The following is a 15,059-nucleotide window of genomic DNA, read 5'->3' as shown; positions in this document are numbered from 1 at the left end:
AATTGCTGAAAATCATGAAGAGTTCTTAAGTGGGAAGTTTTTAATTGTATTTTTTGGCTTTTAAAATAGTGTGGGCCTAATATATGGCCTAGATATGTAAAAGGGGGGTGTTCCTGAACCTTTTCAGCTGCTATTATAAGGCCAAAGAGGCTCAGATCTTGCTTTAGTTGTCCAAAGGCTTGTCGTACGACGATAGGGTCAGAACAAGCCAACAAGATGTCATCCATATAATGAACAATATAAACAGAAGAAAATTTTTCACGAGTGGAAGAAATGGCTCTAGCTACAAAACTTTGACATAAAGTTGGGCTATTTGCCATGCCCTGTGGGAGCACAAGCCAGTGATATCGCTTCATGGGTTCTTTAAAATTAACAGAGGGGACGCTGAAGGCAAAGCGCTTACAGTCTTGAGGCGCCAGGGGTATAGTATAGAAACAATCCTTCAAATCTATAATAATCTTATAAGTATCCTTTGGGATTGCCATGGGTGAAGGCAAGCCAGGCTGTAGGGCCCCCATCAGTTCCATTGTCGCGTTAACCTTTCTCAAATCCTGTAACAGCCTCCATTTACCTGACTTTTTCTTTATAACAAAAATTGGAGAATTCCATGGAGAGTTAGAAGGGGCCACATGTCCCAAGTCCAGCTGTTCCTGTACCAGCTGCTGAGCTGCAATGATCTTTTCTAGAGAAAGAGGCCACTGTTCAACCCATACCGGTTGTTCAGAGAGCCAATTTATGGGATCAGCATGAGGGGGAGGGCAAACGACAGCTCCCGTCAAGGGATACCCCAATCCTTGTCTCGTAGGGTGAGACTGGGGTTGGAGTGGCTCTAGCTCCCCCTGTGCTGCTCGGCCTAGTCCCCTAAAGGGGAGGAGGCCTTGATCAAGTAACTGCTTAGTGACCGCAGCACTAGGACTAAACATATACACTCCCATTTTTTCCATGATATCACGACCCCATAAATTAATTGGCAGATGATCCAAGACAAATGGCTGAAAATGACCAGAGTGCCCTTCCTCATCTCTCCAAACAAGGATCGCACTGCTCTGCTGTGGGTCAGTTGCTTGCCCAACCCCCTGTAGGGAAGTCATAGAGGTTGTCAGGGGCCATTGGGCTGGCCAATGTTTTTTAGATATCACAGACACATCTGCTCCAGTGTCTAATATTCCTTTAAAGGGCTTTTCTTGTATAAATATAGTCATCTCAGGCCTCTCTTGTTTTATGCTTTGTACCCAATAGATATCAGAAGATCTAAATCCTCTCTGTCCACATGGGGAATTAGCAGTCTCCCCGGGAGGTAAAGGCACAAGTATTAATTGTGCTAATTTTTGACCGGCTGGGATCGATACCACGTGTTTCGGGGCAGAGGCCATAACTTTGATTTCTCCAGTAAAATCCTGGTCAATTTTGCCAGGTGTAATCTGTATCCCTTTAAGGGCTGAGCTACTTCGCCCTAACAGCAATCCAGCCACTCCCGGGGGAAGGGGGCCGAAGACCCCCGTGGGGAGAGCTTGTGTCCCCATCTCTGGGGTCAATACTGAGCAGGTGGAGGAACAGAGGTCCAATCCTGCACTTCCTGGGGTGGCACGGAGGAGGCCGGAGACTGATCTTGGGGGGTTGTTAGAAGATGCACTTGTGGCCGAGAAGAGGGAGGGACTGCCCCATGGTTTTGCGGGGCCAGGGGCTGGCCCCTTCTCCAGTTTCCCAAATACGGGCGGCCATTGCGATTTGTTGCTGACTTGCAATCTTTAGCCCAGTGCTTCCCTTTACCACAGCGTGGACATGTGCCAGGTGATTTTTCTCTCTTTTGCCTGGCCTGGAGTGGGCATTGCGTCATCCAATGTCCTATTTGTCCACAAGAAAAGCAACGCCCTGGGGGTCTAGCATCCCGAGAATGCCGCTGACCTCTATATTTTAGAGACTCACTAACAGTCTTTCCTTGAGGAGCGGCGGCTAAAGTAAGGCCTTGTACATGGGAGGGTCCAATATCAGCACACAGTGAAATAAAGTCCGTGATTCCTCCCTTATTCCTATGGGGTCTGATAGCCGCCTGACAGGCGGCGTTGGCATTTTCATAGGCTATGTGTCTAACTATACTCTCCCTTGCATTCTCATCTTGTACTAGGCAGTCTGCAGTCTCCATTAATCGAGACAAAAATTCTAGATAAGGTTCATTCGGTCCCTGTTTAACTTCTACTAGATTTTTTGTAGGATTGGAATTGCGTAACTTTTTCCAAGCCTCTCTCGCCGCAGCATTTATTTGTAAATAGGCCTCCTTTGCATAACCCAATTCATCTTCGGTGTTTTTATAGGTTCCCTCTCCTAACAACTGATCAACAGTGTAAGGCAGGTTCTTAGACCTATTTGTTTCAATTTTAGCCCGACACTGTGCAGTGAACTCTGTCTCCCATAATAAGTACTCTCCTGCACTAAGGCATGCTCTGGCAAGCCGCTTCCAGTCATTTGGGCATGCAATACCAGCACACGCGGCCTCCAATATTACTTGAGTAAAAGGGGCAGTTGGCCCATATTGGGAGCAGGCATTTTTTAAATCCTGTAATAGTTTAACAGGAACAGGTTGATGGTATACTTGTTCATCATGATCAACTAAACTAGGGAAGCATCGAGGCCCTGAAATACCTTCCCTCTCTCTAGCAGCCTGAGTCAGGTTTAATTGCGATGCACTGTGCCTGGTTGTAGTGCCTGTTAAAAGGGACTTGTTGCTAGGGCCTTTAGGCTTGCCTAAAGGTTGAGAAAGGGATTGAGGCCGTAAGGCTGCAGCCGGAGGCGGTGGGTGTGAGGGGTAAGGTTTAGAATCAGACACCATAGTGGCCTGAGGGTCATATTTCTTTCCTACTTCTGGGGGGGCTCTCTGCTCTGTCCCCATTTTCGATAGAAGATGTAGCATTTCTTCTAACTTCTTCTCTATCGTAGCCACCCGGCCCTCCAATGACTCATCATAACTTTCCTCCTTGGTATTCAGACCTGAATTCTGATACTCAATATCTACTGGTTGTTGTTCCCTTTGCAAGATCTCACTTAGACTCTCTTGGGCTGCGGCATATGGCTCAGCCTCAGGTTCTTCAGAAGGGTCCTTTAACTCATAAAGTTCCCTTAATTCAAGATTAAGTTCAGCATCTTCATGTAGAGGATCTATGTATTTACTTACTAAATTCCATACAGTAGTAGCCTCTACTGGGGTCTTTTCGGGGCCATATACATCATAATAATCTTGAATTCTTTTTCCTATCCGCTGCCAGGCTTTTTGGAATTCCTCCTCTATAGACCTCGGGCATGCCTCCTTGAGAAACTGTAGGAAGCTCTGAAGCACCCCTTTTTCCACCCACGTTCCGTGGGCTTCAAATAGGCCTGTTAAGATCGGTAGAAATAACCCATGACTATTAGCTTGACCCATAATTTTTACTCCTGACTATACTCTCTTAATAGTCCTACGATGTGTTACTCACCACAGGGAGGGGTCCTTCACCTTCGTCCCAGATTTTCAGGGTCCCTGTTCGGGCGCCAGATGCCGGGGCCAACCGGCAGCAAACCAGGGTTCGCAGATTGGGGTTCCTGAAATAGGGGACAAGGACTAGGAAGAAAAAGAAGAGAGACAGACACACTGGGTCCGGGATGTCCGCAGTCCAGGCAAAGACTGCCGAGACTGCCGCGTTTATTTTCCACTCCCCCTTCTTCCCTCCTCCTCTCCCAGGGAACCTCCAGGTGTTACATTCATATGGTAATTCTCAGGTCATTTACATAGAATAGGGCCAGAAAGCAATAAGACAATATAGCCATCATCTGATGCAAGTCAAGGTACAGTTTGATTCCACTCTGGCTCCCAACACTGTAGATATATAGATTTAATTCTATCAAATTCCCAGTTAACATTAAAGAAATCAATAAGCTAGTCCTAAAATTTACATGGATTTTTTTTCTTTTTTTAAAATGATCTTTATGTAGTTGTACTATGGAGTTGCCATTCAGCAAAGTAGCTTATGGATACAGTGTATCTTGATCAATTCACCCCTTTCAACAAATTTAAGGAATGAAACATTTTTAAAAAAAAGAATAATTAAGAAGGAAAACTATTCTTCCTAATAGGCTTTTCAATAAAGCTTCAAAATCAAGTTTCTAATACTTACATAAGAATATGCATATAGATCAATGAATATAATGAAAAGAAATAAACATTTGTATTTATTATTGATTTTTGGCAAATGTTCCAAGAGAGTTAAATGAAAAAATAATCTTTTAAACAGATAGTACTAGAATAGCTGTATATTTACATGCAAATAAGTTAATTGGGACTCTGTCATCATACCATACAAAGCAAATCGAGGCCCATCTTGTCTAAATTAACCTTTTGTGTTTCAAAGGATGCTACTGAGAAAGTGAAAAGACAGCTTGATGAAGCAAAATCAGCTTTCTCAAATTAGACATTTGATAAGACACGTGGATCACTTGGAACTCTTACAATTTTATAATTAAAAGTTAATTTAACACAGTTTAAAAATTGGCGGAGGGCCTGAGGAGACATTTGTCCCCAAAAGATACATGAATGTTTAATAAACACATGAAAAGATAGACTTTTAGTTGCTGGAGAAATGAAGTTTTAAACCAAAATGAGATACCAATAGGTATTCACTAGGATTGTTGTAGTAAAAGAATTAGACCATAACTTGTGTTGAGAAGGATTTAGAGAAAACAAATCACTGCTGGGAGGATAAAGTAAAGCAGTCATTTTGGAAAGCAGTTTGTAATTCCTCTATAGAATAAGCATATCCTGTTACTGAATAAATTCCACCCCTAGGTAAAAACCTGTATCCATGTGTGCATTTATACCGGCATTATTTACAACGGCCAAATAATGGAAACAACACAGAGATCCTTGTCTTGATGAGTGGGTAAATAAATTTCAGGAGCTGTAGGAAACAATATGAAGTTGAGAAACGTTTGAGTTTAAAACGTGTCATTTTGTGTATTTGGATGGCTGGACATGTTTCTACATGAGCAATCACTTCTTATTCTATTAAGAGAAAGTTCCCCCCAAAATTTCTTTTTGGTTTCTTTTACCTGTGAGCTAAGTTCCTTTCCTTTCTTCCCATGGGCCCTAAAATAGCTTTATTAATAGGAATATATGATATTTGTGTTTAAAAAAAAAAAAACCCGGGGTGGTCTGAGATGTCTGTCTTCCATTCTGGCATTTCCCTTTACACAACCATTTAGAATTTTCTGTTTAAAAACTGGCATTCTAATAGCTTTTCTTTGGCTTACAGCCTGGGTTGCAGACTGAAGCAGCAAATTAGGAATGTTAAGACTTCCCCCAAAGAAAAAATGTTTGTTATGAAAGTAGAGCTGATGTGACACTTAGAATTAGAGCTTCTTGACTTGTCTAAATGACAGTTAATGATCTTTTTCTTTTTCTTTTGTTAGTGGGGAGAAAAAGTGGGTGAGGGGTAGGGGGTTTGGATGAAAGAAATGCCCAGAGGCTGGTAATAGGTTTGGCTCAGCAAACTGTTAAATGTCAGATACACTGTTGATAATACATCTTTTGTCTCTTTTTAGGAGCTAATTTTGTTACTCGAAAAATTAGTCGGTCAGTAGCTAAGATTTACCTTGGACAACTGGAATGTTTCAGTTTGGGAAACCTGGATGCCAAACGAGACTGGGGCCATGCCAAGGACTATGTAGAGGTAGGAACTGACTCGTTCCATTCTTACAAAATGCCTGGATCAGTTGATGTTTTAAATGCTAGATCTGTGGTGAAAAGCATGACTGAGAGGTGGTGGCATGCATTTTCTGCTGTTGTTCATAGTGTTAAATTTGTGGTACTTTCAGTTAAGGCTTGATGGTTCAGAAATAACATGTTGATTACATTGAATATTACTTAAACAAGAAAATCTTTCACAAATTGTTTTTTAATTAATTAAAGGAAATGTATTGGTCATTGCTTTGAATGGTGAATGCATAGCTGGATGAAAAAGTATTTGCTGTTCTTCCTCACTTTCTCAAGCTTTCAGTCTGTCCCATTTATTTCAGCTTCTATCTCTTTCCTACTTAATACTTAGACATGTACCTGGAAAACAGCTGGTTTGGCTAAAAGTACTAGCACTCAGCGCTTCAAGAAATAACATATAGTCTCAAATTATGTTATCTATGACCTTTCAATTTATATTAGTCAATGAAATTGCTCTCAGAGTAATACTCTTAGGGAACTTTGGTTTTGTAAGTCTTATAACACCATACTCTTCTTGCCATTGAGCACCAATGAGCTTTGTCAGAAGGAGAGTAGGGAAGGGGAAGGGAAGAGAGACTAGTATCAGAGAATAATGGATATAGTTTCAGCTCCATGATTGTTCTGTGGGCAAACATAAACAGTCGTGGTAGAGGCATAGCTCTTTTCCCCAGAGTTGCTTGTTCTTATTCAGCTTCATACAGATTTCCTGTGCCCGTGGAATCTTTTTGTACTGAAGATTTATTGTTTGTTTTTAATTGTTGGGGAAATGTATAGAGGGGTGACATTTACATTCGTCAGGTAGTGGGTGCAGTGGGTGCATTACTTCTTGAATATTGACATTTCTTCTCGTGTTCTTTTTTTTTTTTTTTTGGCCAGTCCTGGGCTTGAGCTCAGGGCCTGAGCACTGTCCTTGGATTTTCTCAAGTCTAGAGCTCTACCACTTGAGCCTCAACACCAGTTCTGGTTTTTTTCTATGTATGTGGTACCGAGGAATCAAACCGAGGATCTTCTTGCATGCTGGACAAGCACTCTACCACTAGGCCAAACTCCTGGCCCTCTTATCATGTTTTTGTCCCCCTTTCTCTTCCCCTTCTGCCCCCTTATACTGAAGATTTTTTTTATTTAAATTTTATTGTGATATACAGAGGAGTTACAATTACATAAGTAAGGTAGTGAGTACACTTCTTTTTTTTTTTTCCTTTCTTTAATTATTTTGCAAGTGCTAGGGCTTGTTCTGGGCCTGGGCACTGTCCTATAGCTTTCTCAAGGCTATCACTCTACCACTTGAGCCACAGTGTCACTTCGGACTTTTTCTGTGTATGTGGTACCAAGGAATCAAACCTAAGGCTTTGTGCATGGTAGACAAGCACTCTACCACTGGGCTACACTCCTAGTCCTTACAATTCTTTTTAAGCAGTGCTACCACCTCTCTCATTTTCTCCTCTCCTTAAGTTGTAAAGTTCATTTCCAACATAATGTCTAGTGAATATCACTGTTGAATTGGTTCAACCTTTGTCCCAATGTTTCTGTAATTCCTCTTTCTGTCCCCAGATTAGTAAACTTACATACAAGACAAAGGGTGCAGAAATCAAAGAATCAGAAAATAAACCAAAGGGAAAAAAAGAAATAACTGAAAACAGTGTAATTTAAAAAAAAAACTCTTCTTTTTCCCATTTCTTGGCGTTCATTTCTATAAACATTATTTTATATAGTCATTTATACATAGCTACTGAGCCATGTGATCCTTTCCTAAGAATATTTTCTGATGTTCTCACTGTGCAAATGCTTAGAGCGTTGTTTAATTAATCATGTCCAAGTACAGTTATTTGTCTTTTATTATCCATTGGATTAACTTGTAGATTTATAGACATATTCTAGTTATTACAAATGAAGGAAATCATGGTACCTATGTTTCTTTGGATCTGGCTTACTTCATTCACTGTAATGTTTTTAGTCTTTCCATTTCTTTTTTCTATATATTTTTATTTTAACTAATAGAAGGGTTACAATATATTCACCAGATTGATGGTGCATTACTTCACATACATTGATACCCTTTCTCGTGTATTAGTCCCCATTTCCCTCCCCCACCCCAGTCCCTCATCTTGTTTTCTTCCCTTCCCTATCCAACTTTATACTGAAGATTTTTATCTGGGAAATCTGATATGCCTTTCTAGATACTTCTGTAACTTAAAAAGAAACTTACAAACATTTAAAAAGATAATTTGCAAAAAGGAAAGTAAATAAGTGGTTTACTTACTAACATTAAGACTCATTTTTTATGTTGTGACTTTATGCTTTTTATTTTTACAGCTAAACATGTATATATATATATGTGTGTGTGTATATATATATTTGAGCATGTGACTGATTTATGTACAGAAATTCTGATTTCAAATTTTGGGCAGTATAGTCTTTCAGGTTTTTAATAGGGTCTTCCAAGCTATAATTATTACAAAGAAACATTGACGGCTATAGCCCTTAGATATATATTAAGAATATTATACCAAAATCACCATATTTTTACAAATTAGAAGAAGAGAAAGGAGATGTGAGTAGGAAAAGCTAACATACTAGTGTCCAACTTAAGTGGCCTTTACAACTGGAAAGAAGGAAGCAAGTTTTATTAAAAATAATTAAATACATACAGTACTTTCTCAGTCAGATCATTTTTGTGTGTACCTGTCTAGCACTTGCCATGAACTTAGAGCCACATAGAAAGTGATACACAAAGTCTTCTCTTAATTCCAGAAGAAGAGAGACAAATTCTATTCCATTTTAGAGTACTCAGGCAAAAAAGAAGCTTGTATTGGAATGAAGTCCATTTTAATAAAGGAAATGCTATAGCAGTGTGTTGTGCTTATTACTGGATGATTGTTTCTTCTTTATACTTTTTATTTTTTCATATCTTTAAAATGGATAACATGTAAACTTATAATCAGGAGAGGGAAATCATACTCTAAAAATACAACAGAAAAATCCAATAAAAAATTAAATATGTATGTCAAGAGAATACATTTTGTTAACTGGTGGCTCTGCTATCAATTTTTACAATTGCTTGACAAAATGTTGTTTGTGTTAGTAGGATAAGGTGCCTCAAGCCAAAATATCTGAGATTAAGGTGTTCAGCCCTTTTAATAAAAATGTGAAACTGTCACATTCCATAGACACACAGAGTTTAAGGCATTCTTCTTCATATCCAAGACTTGATCTGTTGGATAAGACAAGAGATTTTTGTGTATTGAAGGTTTCTTGGGGTTCTAAAGTGTAGCATATGTTGGGAATATATAGTTTTTATGTGCTCTCAAAATCTAAATTTCTTGATTTCTGAAAAGGCAACATTATTAAGAATTCACAGCTCACTATTCTCCATTTAGAGAACTATTTCCATTCTTGGTCATTCTATATTTATTTAAATGAAGTAACTAAGAGAATGGTGATTGAAAGTCCATTTATTACCAGAAATACATAGAAAGTTATATCCAAACTTTTATGTAAATAATCATTAAGAGATGCAAAAGGAGAAGTTGACTTTTCTGCAATGCATATGCATTCTGGCAGAGTAATCAGTGTTAGATTGAAAAACTGTCACATCTCTTGCACATGTTGTAATTTTATCATGGTTCTCATTCAAACATGGTGTTGGTAAATCTTTAGATTAGGGACTCAAACATTTTTAATTACAAATGACTCTCTGAGTAGAAAGCATTGGCTCCGCAGCTGGATAGGGAACAGGGAATCCCAGTTGTGTTAGTGGATTACTTTTCCACCCTAAACAAGTTGACTCATCTGTAAAAAGGACAAAATAATAACCCTATAAAAAGTTGCCATTAAGGTACTAGACATGATTAATCTACCTGTCTTATAAATATATTGGCAGCAATGTATATGAAATCATTCTTGTGGCTTATTCTGATTAGTTAGCATCTATTTGTAGTCTGCCTTCCTAGATCAAAATTCCCTAAAAATTATTTAAGTGAATGAAATATATTTCCATGTGAAATGAAGATGGTTTACTAGAACTATATTATGTTATCTGTACTTCAAAGTAATAGCCATTTCAAGTTATATCTTTTCCAATGTTTGCTGTAAACATTTTCTTTTTTATATATATTTTTACTGTAATTAATACAAGGGTTACATTATATTCACCAGATAGAAGGTGCATTACTTCACAAACATTGATACCCTTTCTCATGTGTTGGTCCCTATTTCCCTCCCTCACCCCCACCCCTCATCTTGTTTTCTCCCCTTCCCTATCTATTTCAAATAACCAAATATGCATATATCAGATAACAAGGTGAAATATTGTAACAATATGAGATAACCAAGGGACAGCAAAAGAGATGAGAGATAACATAGTACATTAAGGACAACAATCACTCATTATATGGCTTTTGTTTCTGTATCCTAGAGGTCCTTTCATTTTGTGTCATACTGTATGGCATACTATATGTATATATGTTTTTGATTTACAGAATAACTGAATACATTTTTTACTATGAATATCCATATAACTACCACCAGTAACTTTTGAAAAATGGTACTTCTTAATCATAGTAGTGCTAATGACTGATTTTAGACACTAAATTTAAACAAATACAAGTTAGCAAAAACTTGCAAATCTTTTTTTAAAGCAAGAATAATCTTTATTCCTTGGAAATACATTTGTAAAAATGTTCTCAGAGAGATGAAGATTCAGAACGCATTTATATAGATGCAGGGTAAACACGTCTGCTAAAACAAAACACACCTGTAAACAAATATCTCAGGAGGAGTTGATGGGTGGCTGATTTCACCATGCAAGATGTGCAGCTAACTCCTTCGCCTGAATTTACTTTTGGGGTAACCAAGAGATCACATCTGGGCAAGAAAATAAAAACTTGCAAATCTTGTAAGGTATAATTACATGAAGCTCAGAACATTGTAATTATTTTTGAAAGAGAAAATAACCTATTTTTCTGATCTCTTCATAAGCTGATTTCATGCCTACTTCCTTCAGATACACAGATATAACTCCTAAGTATACACAGAGATGTAACTCCTTTGATAAGAACATACTAGGGCATGGCAACCACATTCAAAAAGACTAACTTTTGTTTCACTGATGGCGGAAAACTACTAAGGGAAGAACTTCGCAGTCTGGCATGTTTATTCTCCATGTCATCTATTGAACACTATTATGGACACTGTTCTACTAGCTTTCTAACAAAAAAAAAGCCTTGCATGACTAAAAAAATGTAATATACTGCACAAAATGAAGCAGGGTTTTTTTTTTTTGTCTTTTTTTTTTTTTTTGTCAGTCCTAGGCTTGGGCTCAGTGCCTAAGCACTGTCCTTGGACTTTTTCAAGGGTAGAGCTCTACCACTTGAGCCTCTGCACTACTCCTGGCTTTTTTCTATGTATGTGGTACCGAGAATTTGAACCCAGGTCTTCGTGCATGCTAGGCAAGCACTCTGCCACTAGGCTAAACTCCCGGCCTGAAGCATATTTTTAGTAGTAAAATTGACTGCCCCAAACTTGTTTTACCTGGAACACTTTGAACAAAAGGTAGCTTTAAACACCTATTAGTACTGTTCTAGACTAAGAAATGGTACTATTTGTTTGAATAAAAATCACAGTAAGTCTGGTTAATAAGATCCCACCTGTGATGCATGCTGATAAAAGTTTCTGAAACATAACTCTCCCTAAAGACATAACTCTCCCCAGAACATATTGAGAGCTAAGATCATTGGTAGATATGTGGTAGAAGTAAGTTTAAAATTTACAAGATGGCCCCTTGTCATTGAGGGATACAGGAGATGAAGACCCCCTAATTCTAAGTCTTTCCAGGTTGTCATGCAGATTTAGAGGTGGAATAAGTTTCATTAAATGTAACATCCTACTCTTCCATCATTTTTCTTTAGGGAGTTCAGGCTGAATGACTGTAATGCTACTTATAGAAATAAAAAATTATTGTTGAGCTGTTGTAAACCTACATACATAAGGCCATATAGGATAAGGCTAAATGAAAGGATCTCCAGGATATGGAAACAAGAGCTTTATCTTATGTGATTGTTGTTCTTAATGTACTATGTTATTTCTCTTCTCTTTTGTTTCCCTTTGGTTAATCTCATATTGTTACTGTATCTGACTTTGTTACCTGGCATATTGTATATACATTTATTTGTTTATTTGAAATAGAAAAGGGAAGGGGGAAAAAGATGATTGGGAAGGGATGGGAGGAGGGAAATGGAGACCCATCTATACATTACAATAAAAAATTATTGTTGCATGTTAGGTATTTATTGTGTGTCAAAAACTGTACTACAGAATATAGTTTTTCTTATAGAACTCATTATCTTATGAATCTAAAAGTTCTGAAAGATACTTCCTCATTTTACATATAGAAGGAACTTAGAATAATTAAATGTGCCCAATGCCCTGGAAAGTAAATGCAAATGAAACAAGAACTGCAGCCTGAGTCTGGATCCTATGTCATTCTCCTATCTACTTACATATACTGATAAAGGAATGAGAATATTTACAATGTGATCTGAGTAACATTCCATTTTTAGGCAAGTGGAAAATTAAGGGGTTTCCCCCCCCCTCACTTTTTTTCTTCTTGCTATTCTTGACCCAGGAGGAAAAGCAATATCTGGAAGATAAGAATCTGACAGAAATAACTTTTCAATCTTGCCAGAACTCTGATTCTGGTGCTATCAGGCAGAGATAAGGAGAATACATTTAAGGAAGTTTTACAGTGAGTTCTTCATTGCCCTCTGTTTACGAATTTCCAGTTCGTAGCTGCTGCAAAGACATTGGAAAACTGGGATCTCCTATAGGAGATACCATCTATGGACAGAGCTGGGGAGAACTGACCATCATTTCCTTATTCTTTCTACCCCATCTGTCTAGTATTTTAGATAGACAGATTTTTGATACACAAATTTGAATAAGAAGCCATTTACGTTAACAACTTATTTAAGGGAAGTTGGCTGATTGAACATCACTATCACCAAGCCTCTGTGTGTGTGTGTGTGTGTGTGTGTGTGTGTGTGTGTGTGTGTGTGCGTGTTCATTCATGGGCTCACAGTAATATGTAAAAGTAGCATATTTTTTTTTGTTTCAGTCCAAAACTGTTTTAGTAAGGCCTCATACACCAGGAAGAGAGCATAAGATTGTATTTACCTCCCAAAGTAAGGAGGTAAGCATACTAGATCTCCTCTATATCTGAACAGTATCATTGCATCTTAGAAGGCCTTACTCTAAGAGAAATGACAGGACATGTTCCTGAAGAGCCCATCCAATTGGGGTCTTTGGCAATTAATGATTAGGTAGAAAATAAGGTTAGTGAGGGAATTTCTACTAACTCTGGGAATCAGATCCCTTATTTAGGAATTAGGATATTCTGAAATGGAAGGAACATATGTCAGTGGCCTGCTGTATTAACCAAACTTAAAATTTTCAAATTTTGACTTTTTATATTGACTACTGACATAGTGGCTACTATTTTTCATTTAACTGGGAATATAACATTCTGGAAGCTTTGAAAAACACTAAGGAAAAATTAAAGTAACTTTATAAATAGACCCCTCTTACCTGTATTTAGAAGAACATGATGGTTTCTGTGTGTTTCTAACTAACACAAAGACATTTATACAATCAACTCAGGTCTAAATTAAAGAAAAGGGAAATATAGGTCTTATTTGAGGAGTATATAACAGATTTCATATATTTTATAAACATAAAACATTTAGATTAAGCAACTATTCCTGTTCTATAAGAAAATACTATCTATACACAGTAAAGAAAAAAAACCTATTTCTCCCGTATAACTTTGAAAAACTTATATAATTAATTTGACTCACCATTTCAATTCTGTTTTCTTCTTTTTTCTACATCTATGAATCTTGGTTTAAATGTTGTACAATTTTTTTTGGAGAAGGGGGCATTGGTGGGGACCCGACAGTGATGATGCTAGGTAAGCACTTTACTATTGAGATGTATCTATCCTAAGCCTTGTGCAGCAAAGCAGGTTCCCAGTATAATGTTTTTTTAGCCCAAGAAAAATACTGGAGTTCTCAGCTGTTTGTTTCAGTTGGCCAAGTGACTTAACTGACATGAGAATGAAAGCCTAGGATGGATCATACTCCCAAATCTGAAACTGTTGACCCAGTTTAAATTTTTGTCTTCAAGAAAGATATGTATCCTTTACATTTCTCAGACTTGTTAACTTTTCATCCATGCATAATTTGCAAATATAAGGGTAGATATATTTTAGGTCACAGTTCCAGTTTAACTCTAAATACTCAAAATTGAGCATATGAACTAAGTACTGGTGGGTCATACCCATAATCCTAGCTACTCAAGAGACTAAAATCTGAAGACTGGTTATGAAACCAGCCTGGGCAGGAAGTCACACAAAATTTCTTATCTCCAATTAGCTAGCAAAAAGCCAGAAGTAGATTGATGGCTCAAGTGCTAGAACACTAGCTTAGAGCACAAAAACGGAAGAACGGCATTGAGGCCCTGAGTCTAAGCCCAGGATTAGCATGTGTGCGCGCGCGTGTGCGTGCGCGTGCGCGCGCGCGCGCGCGCGCGCGCACACACACACACACACACACACACACACACACACACACACACACACACACAGCAAAAAGCAAACAAACAAACAAAAGGCAAATACCTGAGCATATAACATTTAACTGGAAAAGTAGTCCTTAACTTACGTATTTGTTGGAGGGTGAGAGGAGATGAGGGCGGGAGAAAAAATTACTTAGAATGTAGTTGCAGATTCTCCCAGTGCACATGGCTTAAGAAACTGCAAATGTCATTTAAATTCTAATGAGTAATAATTAAATACATTAAGGTGGAAACTTATACTCCACCCTGTAGTCACTCCCATTAGATAGAGCTGGTCTACATCATACTGTGTTCCTATGAAATTCTTGGTTCTAGGCCTGAAAGTGGAAATAAGGAAAACTAACCAAATAATTTCACACTGAGATTATGATCTTTCAGCTTTCTCCTGAATAGGATTCCTTAGCTTCCTCTTGTCATCCTCATTGGTCTGTCTAACCTGCTTCCTTAATGAACTCAGGCCTCATACTCTGGGTCCCTGGACTCCCATTCCTATGTTATGTCCACCTATATTTAATAACATAAACTGTTTAATTTTAATAACAAGACCGTTTGTATGTTACAGAGGCATTACCTCATAAATATGATCTCATCTAAATTTGTTGATTTTACTTATAGAAATGGAAGGGGGGAAAACCAAGACGGGTGGGGGGGGGAGGGAAATGGGTACCAAGACATGTGAAAGGGTATCAAT

General features: G+C 38.1%; 1 protein-coding gene across 1 annotated transcript in view; it reads left to right on the top strand.

Moving 5' to 3' along the window:
• The window catches only part of Gmds (GDP-mannose 4,6-dehydratase), a 550,906-nt gene that overhangs the window by 244,431 nt on the left and 291,416 nt on the right, over positions 1–15,059 (top strand). The window contains exon 7 of the mRNA XM_090356369.1: positions 5,569–5,696. Within this exon, the coding sequence (XP_090212495.1) occupies positions 5,569–5,696 (128 nt within the window). The remainder of the gene's footprint in view (positions 1–5,568; positions 5,697–15,059) is intronic.

Source organism: Megascapheus bottae, chromosome 22, assembly GCF_031878675.1.
Source record: "Megascapheus bottae isolate mThoBot1 chromosome 22, mThoBot2.hap1, whole genome shotgun sequence".
NCBI classification, from domain to species: domain Eukaryota; kingdom Metazoa; phylum Chordata; class Mammalia; order Rodentia; family Geomyidae; genus Megascapheus; species Megascapheus bottae.
Note: the sequence above shows the minus strand (reverse complement) of the source record. Positions and strands in the feature narration are given on the sequence as shown.